At 48.6% G+C, this 13193-nt stretch overlaps 1 protein-coding gene across 1 annotated transcript in view; it reads right to left on the bottom strand.

Annotated features, from left to right (window-relative positions):
* Positions 1-8988: 8988 nt before the first annotated feature.
* Tmem132d (transmembrane protein 132D) overlaps positions 8989-13193 on the bottom strand; it is a 621098-nt gene continuing 616893 nt past the window's right edge. The window contains exon 9 of the mRNA XM_050146634.1: positions 8989-12453. Coding sequence (XP_050002591.1) covers positions 11272-12453 — 1182 coding nt within the window. The 3' untranslated portion in view covers positions 8989-11271. The remainder of the gene's footprint in view (positions 12454-13193) is intronic.

Here is a 13193-nt window from a genome sequence, read left to right as displayed (position 1 = left end):
TTCTCCAGATGTCCCTTCCTTTCTGTGACAATAGTTCCCCTCCTTGCTTCTACTGTCCTACCGGGACATACAATGGGATGAGGTGACTCTCTGAAAAATTCCCTGACTTATTTCTAGCTGGCTACCTTTGTGGTCTTAGCCAGTGATCAAGGCTAAGACCCTGCCACTTGCTATGCATGGAACGCTGAGAAAAACCCTTGGACTTGAAGACCTGAAGATCAAGACTGGACTCTTTGCAGGCATTGGGAGGCCAGAGGTCCAAGATAGGGTGTCTCTTCTTCGATTGCTTTCCACCTTTTAATTTATTTTTGTTGAAACAGGATCTTACGCTGAGCCTGGAGTTTATCGATGTGCTAGCTAGCCCCATATATTTTTCAGTCCTTACCTCTCCAGGCCTGGGATTACACATCTGCATGCTGTGCCTGGCTTTGGAAAGTAGATGCTGGGCGACACCTGTCCTCATGCTCGCCCACAAGCACTTTATTGTCGGAGATACTGCCCCAGCACTTAAGAATAGATTCGTTAACGGCCCATCCCCTTCCTTGGAAAGTGACTGTGATCCAGATGTACTCAAACAAGTCTATAATTTGACCAACACTGCCAGTAACATTATCCTTCTTCCAGGATCCATATATTGGCACGTGGCTCTTCGTCTGCCCAATTTCACATCAACAGATGAGAATTATTAATTGATTTTGTCTCAGTTATTTGGAATAAATGGGTTGTTTGCAGACACTTTCATATACTTTGAAATATCTCAAAAGTTGGGAAGAGGTCCAGTGAGATGACGCAGCAGGAAGAGGCGCCTGCCACCAAGTCTGACAATCTGAGTTCGATTCCCAAAACCCACATGATAGAGAGAGCTGACTCCCCTCTGACCTCTACACTAATACTGTGGTACACAAACACTCCTCCCCATGAACACACACACACACACACATGCATGCACACACACGCATGCGCGCACACACACATACACACACACAGAGAGAAAGAGAGAGGGGGGAGGGAGGGAGGGAGAGAGAGAGAGATGTAATTTTAAATATTTGAGAAGAAACAGAACCTACCATGTCATGATAGCCCATTTGGCCCTTGAGAGATGTTGATGGGCTCTCACAATGTGGTTCCGCCCAACTGACACCCTCTGAGCTTTCTCCATGAAAAACAGCCCATCAGTCTGATATCCAGATAATGGTGCCAAGAGGGCACGGGCTGACTTACCTCAGCTCATCTCTGAGTGATCTCACATTTAACTTCTGGGAAGATCTGCAGGCCAACAGCTTAAGGCAGGCTCTGGTGCCCAGCTGAGTTTTCCCTCCCCGTGTAAAGACTCGGGCACTATGGGAGTTACCAGAGTCTGTGGCTGCTGTTGGCTGATCTTTTCTGCTCTTCCTCTCCCTTTTCTGTGGGAAAAGTAAACTCCAGGCTCCTCACAAGAGATGTCTTCTAACTTCAGCCTATGTTAGGTGAGGATTTTACCCTGTGCTGGGGAACTGAGCAGCAGAACGCTTGCTGAGAACACAGTGGAAGCCAACGTGTTTCCGGACTCCATTTGGAAGAGTGGGATTCAATGTCTTGATTTTTATTAGAAACACTTGCAGAGCTACCGTTTCTTTAACAGTCTTCTGAGCTCTTTGATGCCAGCGTGTCATCTGGGGAAGGTCATTTTCGTGGCTGCTCAGAGAGTCATGGCGTCCACCCTCAGAGTGGTTCCCGTGATCCCTTCCTGACTTTCAGGGTCTTCTGCGGTTCCCTCCCACAGTGATTAAGACCAATTTGTGCAAACAGTAGAATATAGCGGAAATTAGAATGTGTGAGCTCTGTAGTTGGATCCTTGGAGCCATGACCACATGCTCTTTGTCCCTTCTTGGGTCATTCACGCTGGGACAGACTGACAGCTATGTCAGGAGGACATGCTATGCCAGCAGACCCTGCTGAGATGCAGGTGGCGAGGGTTCCTTTGAAAAACTCTTACTTTTCCTTTCCAGACTGGCCGGTGAGCTACCTCAGAGACACACGTTTTAGTTCTAATTAAACTTTCAGATGATCATAGTCCCAGCTGGAGTCTTTAAGACCACATCTACACGGGGGACCCTGAGTGGAGACTGCCCAGCGGAATCACTCCCGGGTTCTGATGTAAGGAAGGCTGGCAGAAAGTAGCCGCATCAGTGGATAGCTAGCAAGCAGCTTCACCAGACTTGCCCACACAGCAGAGAGTTGCCTGAGAATCACGTGGGGTTAAAACATCAATCTAAAATTCAATCCAGCCATTAAGTTCTCCTCTAGACAGCCCTGCCCAGTTGGGTCTCCATTTCTACCTTTATGGAAGGGAGGAGAGAGAGGGGGGGAGGAAGGGAGGGAGGGAGAGAGAGAGAGAGAGAGAGAGAGAGGAGAGAGAGAGAGAGAGAGAGAGAGAGAGAGAGCGCTTTGCTTTTCAAAAACAGGATTAAGATTTTATTTTGAGAAAAAGCCTAATTTGGGAAGTTTCTCACTCACGGTGTGTGAGCTGTACCTTGGGACCTCTCCAGGTTCCACAACTGTCTTCCCTGAAGGAAATCAGGACCAGAGGTGGTTGTCTTGGCTAACAAAATAACTCTTGGAAACAGAGAGAAGCAAACATGGGAAGGAGCTGTTGGGTTTGCCTCTTGTGGTGTCTGAAAAAAAGACTTCCGGCAGGGCCTGTGGAGAAGGTGGATAGGAAGCTGCCAGCCTGTCCCAAGGATCTGAGGAATCCTTTTTGATAGGTTCTTGATGGTCAATGGGAATTGTGGATCATGGTGTCACCCAATGGACTGCCTGTCTTTATCCCACGATGATGTTCTTGGGTTTCTTTTTAGAAGCTTGGAGCAAAGAATAAATAGTGATGTCCACTCCGGGGCTTCTGCCCGCCAGTAGGGCAAGGATAAGAGATGTCTGCCTTGCTGCTTACGTCTCTCCTGAGGTGTAGTGGTTACCATCATTTCTAAGACCATCTATGGCCGAAGTGATGGGGTTCAAATTGGGTCCTGGCTAGCGGTCATGAGCTACAGTTTCTCTATTGACTTTTTTTTTTTTTTTGAGGAGAGTGGTGGTCAAAGATGGGACAAGTCTGAGTCAGGCTCAGACAAGGGTGACCCCAAAGAGTCCTCCAGGAAAAGGCCTGGGGGTGACTGATTTTCTCACCTTAAAAGTTCTTCTTGCATCTGTACCAGGAAGAGGCTCTGCTTAGTGACTTTGCCTTGTGTGACTGCAGATCATTTCAGTGAGTCGGCCCATTTGCTTGGGGGACAAGGTTCTCCTGGTCTCTTAATTCTTGACACACTGGAGCAGAGGCAGAGATTCAAATCTGAGGGGCTTAGTTGAAGTCAAGGAGGTGGTAAGCGCCGGGCGGTGGCGCATGCTTTTAATCCCAACACTCGGGAGGCAGAGGCAGGCGGATCTCTGTGAGTTCGAGGCCAGCCTGGTCTACAAGAGCTAGTTCCAGGACAGGAACCAAAAGCTACGGAGAAACCCTGTCTCGAAAATCCAAAAAAAAGGAGGTGGGAAGAGGGAGGACAGAAGAGAAGGAGGAAAGGGAGAAGAATAAGAAGGGAGGGGAAGGAGGAGGGGGAAGGAGAAGGGAGGAGGGAGAAAGAGGGAGAAGAGGGAGGGAATAGGAAGAGGACACTTTAGACACATAGATGAGGAAAGAGTGTATCAACGAACAGCAAGAACTGCCAACCAAAATGTAGAGGTGGGATCCGGGGAGAACCTTTTGGCAGAGTGCTGTTAGCCTGCCAAAACCACGGTACATGCTGGCATTTTCTATTCACTGATATGTTCTAAGGTTGCACAGGCCAAGAGAGACACTTATATTACAAAGGACAAACTTACAGCTCAGGAGGATTCAATGGCTTGCGCTGCTTCCCCCAGCATGACTGCAGAAACAGGCCTGGGCATCAGAAAGCATCTTCAGAGGAGCAGGGAGCCCACTGGGGCTTCGCTAACCATAGCTCTCCTCTGAGCAGCTGAAACTCCATCCAGGCTCCAGCCTGGATGGCTGCCCAGCTCTGCCACTCTGAGACGGGTGATATTGAGGTGGGCTTCAGAGCTGTGGTTTCTGTTTCCAGACCTTAAGCTGTGTGGAACGTCTAAAGTGGCTGGGTAGGTGCAGAGAGGTATCTGTTCCTCTAGAGCTATGACTCTCCGTCACTACTAAACACATTCTCCAAGGGGCAGGTAGGGATGAAGGCCATTGGGGAGCAGGAGAAGCCAGGCAGCCAGAGGTCTTTGGGGGGAAAGCCAGGCTCTCGGGCAGCGCTGGCACACACTGTCAAGTCCCAGCTGGCTAATGAGGTCTCTCGAGCCAGCAGAGAAGGGCAGTCAAGTCCCATCATTCCTCTTAATAAGAGTCACAATTAAGCCTCTGGGGATCTCTTCACTCTCAAGATGGTCTGCGTGTTGTTCTCCTTCGGGCCAGGCCTGCACTGGCAGCCGGGTCAGGCCGATCCTTAAAGGGAAAAATAATAGAGTGTGGCATGAATCTGGCCCCTGGCTGCACACCTAACTTCCCATTCTGACATGAAGATGGGCTCGGGGGAATCCAGCTGCCTAACGAGCCAGCTGCGTGTGATCAATAACTATGGTAATTGTGCCACGGTGGGTGCTGCCAAGATAATAACCCAAAGTGCCAGTGGTGAGCAAGAGCTACTGAGGTTTGTGTTGTCACGAAGAGGCCTATGGGAGGGTCCTATGGAGACCAGGCCTCTCCATACGGTGACTCAGGGATCCGTGTGTCAACATCCACATAGACACTTCACAAACTCGACTGTCCTCATAGGAAGTGACACCTGTCACCACTGTCCACGGCTGATGCCCGGAGCTAGTTAGGAAGCTGTATCTGTGCAGAAACCAGGAAAGTAAAAAGGGACCATGTGTTGGAGCTTGGAGAGGGGGATAGAAGGACATAGGTGCTGTAAAGGAGGACATATTCGGGAAAGGGGAGGATGTATAACATTAAGGATGTAAGGACAATTGAAAAAGCCATAGGGAAACATTATTTTATGTTTACTTAAAATACATATTAAATACATATATGTAAGTATGAGTGTATATCATAAATAATTTAAATTAAATTACGCCACTTGGGGTATACCACTTGCTCCTGCAAAGGCCCAGAGTTCAGTTTCCAGCACCTATGTTGACTGGCTCACCACTACCATTTCCCAGGGGATCTTAAGCCTCTGCAGGTGCCTGCAATCGTGTGCATTTGTAGGAAGCAATTTTACCTCTGAGCTATCTCTTCCACCTCTTATGTATTGTTTGAAATCGCTTGCATTAGAAGTATTTTTGTTTCACTTCACTCTGAGACAGGGTCTCCCTTCGTAGCCCTGACTGTCAGCCACCATGTAGACCTGGCTGCTTTTGAACTCACAGAGATCCTCCTGTCTCTGCCTCTCGAGTGCTAAGATTAATGACTATCTGCCACCATGCCTTGTGGAAAGATTAAAAAAAAAAGCCCAGTAATATGGGATTTCTTCCTTCCCAAGAGGCATCTTTCTCTATGATGTGGATAGAATTGTGTCCTTCTCAAGGTCTATCAAAACCCTAAGCCCCAAAGCCCATGAAGACAGGGCTTTTATAGATGTAAAGACGTATTGCAGATATGATGAGGTCATATTGGAGTGGGGCAGGTCCTTATGAGAAGATGAAAAATTCAGACTCAGTAGAAGGCCAGGCTTGGCCAGGAGCTATCAGGGACCTCAGGAGGGACCTGGAGATGCCCTCATTTCAGACTCGGAAACCAACAGGGAACAAATTCCTGTTGTTCTAGGTCATTTGGTCAGTGGTGGTTTGGTACAACAGCCCTACAGGTATCCACTCCTCCGTGCTCCCAGAAATGTACCCTCCCCCCCCCCCGCCACACACACATTGAAGTGTAAGCCTTTCACTTCCCTGTCCACAGCGTTCTGCTAGAGTCTCACATTTTTGCCATAGACGTGTGACCACTGGGCCCAACAAGGTCTTCTCAAGGGACTCCACTGAGTCAAGTCAATCTGGTATCCGGATCTCTTATTCTTTCTCATCACCCAGAATGCTTCTTTGATGTCAAGTGGCTGCTGGCCCAGAAAACATGCCTCTCCTGGGACAGCATCCCTGGTCCACACACTCCTCTTACTGAAGGTTTTGCTGTTTCAAAGGCAGAAGCAAGGTGGAAAGGCGCTAATGAGGGCTCTTTGGGAGGTGTCAAATGGGCGGGGAAGCTCACAGTTTGGAGCTTCCCCAGAGGGAAACACACACCTATTTACTGGTTCGCACTCCCAGGGGGGCCCAGCACAGCCTTATTTGTAAAGTGGGTGTGAAAGGAAGAAATGAGGGTGAAGAAAAGCTTTGGGGGCTGAGACATTCCTGGAAACCCCAAACCCAAGCCAGTCCTATTAACAGGGAAAGGGGGATGTTTTAGGATGGAGTTCTGGGGATGAAATTCAGGGCCTTGTACATGCTAGGCAAGTGTTCTACCAACGAGCCACACTCCAGCCCCAAGGTACTGTTTCTGAGAGCAAGGGACACCAGAGACCACCAGCAAGCCACAGAAGCCAATGGATAGCTCCAACTTGAAACTCTCAGTCTGAGTGACCTCCAACAGCACTTTGACCTCAGTGCTTCGTCCTCCAGAGATGAGAGGCAGCGTAGTGTTCAGGGCTCCTCTTTCACAAAATCTTTATGGTTGGACAGCTAGAAGAGACGTGGGAGGCAAAGAGCTGGTGCATCCTTCTGAACGTGATGCTGAGGAGACGGTAATGGCGGCTGCAGGAATGGCATTCCCAACATGTAGGAAGCTCTTTGCTCCCAGGCACACATGGGTACAATGAGCGTACGGGTCAGGTATGCGAGAGAAGGCATTGGCTTTCTTTACACTTGAAAGACACCTGTCTGGGGTTTTTTTTTTATCCAGACTTTGGGTTGTTGTCCGAATTCTAGGCACGTGGATCATGTCAGACTGTGTATTTAAGTTGTTGTGTTTTTTTGTGGGTGTGTGTTTGTATGGGTGCATGTATGTCTATGGACAGGAGGTCAGAGTTCAACGGTGGACGTCATTACCCATGTGCTGTTTACCTTGTTACTTTTTAATTACTTATTTGGTTTTCTGTCTGAGTGTTTTGCCTACATATATGTGCAGCATGTCCATGCCTTGAGGGTGGAGAGGCCAGAAGAGGGTATTGGGTACCCCCGACCTAGAATTATGGGAGGTTATGAGTCACCTTGTGGGTTTTGGGAACAAAACTTGAATCATTTGCAAGAACAGCAAGCACTCTTAGCCACGGAGCCATTGCTCCAGCCCCAACTTCATAATTTAAAATTTTTTTGTTATTATTATTATTATTACTAGTAGTAGCAGTGTGTATGCATGTGTGTGTTCATGCATGCACATGTATGTCATGGAATGTGTATGGCGGTCAGAGGACAACTTCATGAAGTCTCTTCTCTCCTTCCCCCTTCATCCAGGTTCCAAGATTGAACTCAGGTCATCCGGCTTGTACAGGAAGCTCCCCCAGCTACTGACTGAATCATCTTTCTGGCCCACACCCTGTTTTCTGAGACAGAGTCCCTCCCTGTGACTTGGAGCTCACTGGGTAGGCCAGGCTGGCTGGCCAATGAGTCTGGAGATCTGTCTATCTCCACTTCCCCCCGCACAGGGATCAAATGCCAAGCTTTTGGATGTGGGTGTCGGGGATCGAATTCAGGCCCTCTTTCTCGCACGGCAAGTACGTTACCACTGATGCATCTTCTCCATAGACTGTGCATTGTGTTCTTTAGGCACTATGTATTTGCCTGGGAGATTTAGAAGAGAATGGTCTTCCTCGCAGTAATACATCCTTTACTAATTAATTGTCTTAAAAACAGTTTCTTTGTCATTTTCCCCACCTGGGGTGGAGACGGCTTCAAAAATCATTCTTCTTGTAGGAAAACGTGGGCAGGTGGAATTGATGCTCCGTTCCAAGTACACCCTAGGGATCAGGGGTTTCCATACTTGTTCCTCTAGCCATACTGACAATGCCCTTTCTCACATGTATGAGTTTGTAAGGAACAGTAGAACCTGTTTTTTTTTTTTTTTTGGCAAAACGAACAGGGCTTTCAGTACTGTTTAACCCTTTCTTCTGCTACTTTTTTTGTATTTCTTTTTGTGAAACTTATGGCTATCCCCTAAATTATTTTATCTTTGTTAATCCCTGTCCCTAAACATAAGTAATGCCCGTGAGAGTGGCATGTGTCTCTCCAGTGCTATCCTACTGGCAGAGCACTTGCTCCGTATATGGTTGAATGACCAGCACTCATGAGTGTGTGTGTATCCCAGGGCTCTGCCGTCTTTTCTCTATGAAGAACACAGTGAACAAAGTCTGAATTTCCAGATCAGCGTGTATGTGTGTTCCTGCATTGGGAACACTAGACATTATTCTAAGTTGCTCCCCATGTTAATTTTTGAGACGAGGTCTCTTGGTAAACCCAGGGCTCATAGGTTCAGCTAGGCTGGCTGGTCAGTGAATCCCAGGGATTCCCCTTCTCTGTCTCCCCAACACTGGGTTTGTGGATACATACCACTGTGTTTAGCTTTTTCGTGCGGGTTCTGGACCTCTGAACCACCTCTCTCAAGGTCAGTTTTTGAATCCAGCTGTGTGTAAATACCTAGGAGACCCAAGGAGAAGACAGAGTGCCCTCGTTGCTCCAGCACGCAGGGAGGCTGGGCCAAGTGCCTGTCTCTGAGGCTCCCATCTACCATCCGTCAGCAGGCTTTTAGGAGAGAATTACACGTGTGATTTATTTTCAAATCCTTTCAGGTCCTGAAGGAGAGATACTCAGCACACGGCATACTCTGTCATCGCGTGTCAACATCCCCTCGATGCCGGGAGCAGCATTACAGGATGTCAGGGTGTAATTGGATTGCACTGGATCCTTAATCTACATTTTCATTTACCAAAAGCCATAGCATTGGGAGAGCCATTTACAACTGATCCTGGGGCCCTAGGAGCAGTGGGTAGGAGTGGAGGGGGGGTTTCAGCATGTAGAAAGACAAAGGCCAGCCATAAAGCCGCGGAGTGCATGTTTTATATTTACAGTCAGTGAGTTTATAAATATATATTACATTCTTACAATCTACAATACATTCTACACATGGAGGGATTGGAGAACAGGCATCTGCTGCAGTAGTCCAGGAAATGTCACACGGGTCAGAATAGGGAGAAACCAGAAAGGGGGCAACTAAAAGCAAAGGATTTCGGTGGTTGAGGGGTAAGAGTTTCATCACCTACCAAAACAAGGGGAGTCTATGGGGGACAGGAGCTGGGTGGCTTGCTGGCTGTCAGAACAAAAGGATTAGCACCACAATCAGGGGGGAATGGGCCTGAGGGGTAGGGGAGGTGGGACTCTGGGGAGATTCTCTTAGTGGGAATAGGAACAAGGAAGAAGAAGAAGAAGAAGAAGAAGAAGAAGAAGAAGAAGAAGAAGAAGAAGAAGAAGAAGAAGAAGAAGAAGAAGAAGAAGAAGAAGAAGAAGAAGAAGAAGAAGAAGAAGAAGAAGAAGAAGAAGAGGAGGAGGAGGAGGAGGAGGAGGAGGAGGAGGAGGAGGAGGAGGAGGAGGAGGAGGAGGGCGATAAAGAAAGAGACAAGAGGATAAAGACAATAAGTAATGGGAAAGAAAATTGAGAAATAGGTTCAGGGCAGACAGAAATGCCCAGAGAGGAGAGGAGAAAAATGTTGAAGAGAGGTCTGAAGACCAGGAGAAGGGAACTGACCGCAGTAGAAATAGACAGAGAGACCAGCCTCCTTCACCCTTCAAGTCACAGCTACTTTTCAGCCCTCCTCACTTCACAGTGAGACCGGGATTGGGTGAGGGATCCCCTGATCCTCCTTTCATCTTCAGGGGCATCAGCATCTGAGGGATCTCAGAGACAATGACCAATCATTTTGATCTTAAGCAATGGTAATCCTTTCAGGGCTGACTTTGGGTCCAAGTGTTTGCAAAAGTATGTACCAACACACATGCACCCACAGATGACACATGCATACCCTCAACATATACACACACACCTCCGATACACACTTACACACACACACACACACACACACACCCTACACATACCCTTCATCTCTCTCATGCCCTCCAAGTGTGCACAAGCCCACCTCTCTCACAGCTTGGGATAGCCTATCCTCTCTGAACAGAGGGATTTGTGTCATATGAGATGCAGAAGGACCTCCTACACCAGATTTGCTGTAATACCCTGGTGACAAATTCTTGGACAGGAGATCCAACGTGAGTAACAACAGATCCACTCCCAAAACAAACCTCTATGGTTTCTAGGAAAGTAGGGAGTGGGTGTGATGTTCACCCCAGTCCTGGTTACACTCTGGAGCCCAGCCTCTTCAGAGGGATGGATGTCCCTGGGACCTTCTCCATGGAATGTCACCCACAGTTGACGCAAGGTCCAAGGAAAGAGGGTCAGGGAGAAAATTCTAGAAAATTTACCTTGCTCTCTTCACTCATGGATAACCAACAGCTGCAGTAAGGGTGTCAGTGGAGTGGAGAGATCAAGTTCAAATGTGATGAACTTGCTAAAGGAGCCATGTGGTTTATGCCCAGTGCCCGACAGGGCAGGAGGCTTCTCTGAGTTGCTCTAATGTTGTGTGTGTGTGTGTGTGTGTGTGTGTGTGTAGTTATATTTGTGGGTCACACTCATCTACCCATTCCTGTTTGCCCTGCTAATCTCTGCCTTGGCCTGTCAATCATCCCTGGCCGACTTTGGCCATCTTTGGGAAATACCAGTCCACTACCCGGCTTCCTGCAGCTCGCTTCAGCATTAGGCTCTGCCCAAGGGCACCTTCCGCTCCACTCAGATAGCATGCTTCTGCCCGCTGATCCATGCATGCTCAACCCGAGTTCTTGCTTTTTTTATTATCATGGTCTGAAATATTGACTCCCAAAGCAGCGTGGATCTCACCAGAAAATCAAATTGCTTAGATTAGAGGGAGGGAGTTCTTCCCTGAGAACCCTCAAACGCACATCTTTGTTCCAGGTTTGAAAACGCTTTCCCATGCACAATGAGCCTCGCGAGTCGAACCAGAACATTGTGCGCAATGGCGTATGCATGGGTTACCAACTCTGGGCCTCCTCAGCTAAGAGGGGATCATTTCCCAAGGCTCCATGGACAGTGTCACCCTTATGGTGTCCTCTCGTCTCATGTCTCCCTTGGCTGCATGTCTACTCCCCATACCCGGGTGGGTTCAAGGCTGAAAGGTAAGAACAACATTGGTGTCCGTGTTACACGTGCTCATGTAGCCTCTCCATGCAACTGTGAGGGTCTGGGCACTCCCTGGGGTCCAGGGCCTGGCAGACCCACTTAATGTCATCCTCATTACTCAACACCATGGTGTTCCCAGCAGAACACCCGTCATCTGAGGAGATGGCCGAGAACGTGGAGAACGTCACTCTTTTCCTTTTGGAGGTAGGGGATGTGGGGGGTTCGCTTTTCTGTTCATCCCCTTCTGTGAGCATGGCTCCCACGGACCTGAACAGCTGTCCGTTGATGCTGCTCTGGGAATTTGAGCTGAGAAGCAGTTTGCTCTCCTCAAAGTCCAGACCCCTGTCAAGGGCAGTGATCTGCTCCTCTTGGGAGGAGGCGAAGTTCATGGGGTTCCCCAAGAGCTCTGTCCGGTTGCTCAGCCCAACCCAGTCATGAGAGTGACTCAGACCTTCTTGCTCCTCAAAGGGAACCTGTTTGTGCCTGTACTTCAGGGCAAAGGTCACACAATTAATTAAGAACACCAAGATAGCCAGGCAGAAGACACCCAACAAAGCATACATCCCGATTTCTAGGTCACTCAAGCCCTTGGCTGCTTGATCGGGGTCATACTCCTCAGAGCCTGTGTTGCTCCTGGGGAGATCCACCTGGTCTGGGAAGCTGGTGAAGTCTGTGGCCATGGTCTGTGAGAGGATGATGTCATCTAAGAGGCTTTCCTGGCCTTCCTTCTTCTGGTAAGTTGGCCTTTTGGTTGTACTGCCCCATCCCTCCATGAGCCCCATGGAGGAGCTGCTGTAATACGGCCCTTCGGGGCTCCCCCATTCCTGAAAAGGCTTTTTGGACCGCCTCTCATTGATATTTTCCACATGAAGTCCAGCCCCAAGGTGTCCACTCTCACTGCTGTTGGGGTTCCCGTCATTTTGTCCAAATTTAACCTTGATGTTGGCTGTTCCCACAGCCAGCACACTCTTCCGCTTAGATTTCTGGCAAGACTCACTGATCAGCATCTCCACCTTTACCAGAGCCCCCTGTCCTTCGTTTTCTGCAGCGATGATAGGCCACTTGAATTTGGGGTCCTGGAGAATGGAGACAACCTTCTCATCCAAGGATGTGGCCAGCAGGGAGAAACCCTTTCCATCGTAAATGTCCAACGGTGTGACAGAGCCATCACTGAACTGCACCCAGCAGCTGATGGCCGCTTCCTGTGGAGCAAGAGAAGTGGGGTCAGCATGCGTCCAGAGGCTCAGCAAACAAGCACATACGGTGAAAACTTCCTGTGGCTACAAGGAGAAGACAGTTAGACAATGTAGGGGTAGCCATGAGAAGCTCTACCCTAGAACATGGGGGGGATGTGAATTCCTATAAAGAACCAAGCGGAGAGGGTGGCAAACAGGACCAGATTAAGCCTTCCAAAATAAGATTGGTGTTTGAGGTTGGGGATGTAGCTCAGTTGGTGGAGTACTTGCCTAGAAAATGTCCATCCCCAGCACCATGTTAACCCAGGGACAGTGGAACGCAACTCTGATCCCAGCACTTGGGAAACAAGGCACTAGAACAGGAGTTCAAGGCCACCTCTGACTATGTAATGAGGTCTGGAGTATCCTCATCTCAAAAAAAAAAAAATAAGATTGACTTATTTTCTGATCTGTTAGAAGACAACAGGTTCAGAGACTCCCCAGGATCTACTTTTGCACAATTTTAAATGCCTTGTTGAACAGTATGGCTAGTCAGCGGGTGCCTTCATCGGGGTCACAGGTGTAAATTAAACACGGTACCATGCCATCTGACACCATCTTAGCAGCCAGTCACATTATCACACATAACACAGATTGAGGACACTGATCTAGACAGGAAGAGAAGCCCCTCAGGGTCACTGAAGGGCATGGTTTCACTGGCTCTGTCTTCTCTGGGATACAACTGTTTGTTTGGTGCTCACCTGGAG

The sequence above is a fragment of the Alexandromys fortis genome, unplaced genomic scaffold, assembly GCF_014885135.2.
Source record: "Alexandromys fortis isolate MF-2015 unplaced genomic scaffold, M_Fortis_MF-2015_v1.1 scaffold_56, whole genome shotgun sequence".
In the NCBI taxonomy this organism is placed as follows: Eukaryota; Metazoa; Chordata; class Mammalia; order Rodentia; family Cricetidae; genus Alexandromys; species Alexandromys fortis.
Note: the sequence above shows the minus strand (reverse complement) of the source record. Positions and strands in the feature narration are given on the sequence as shown.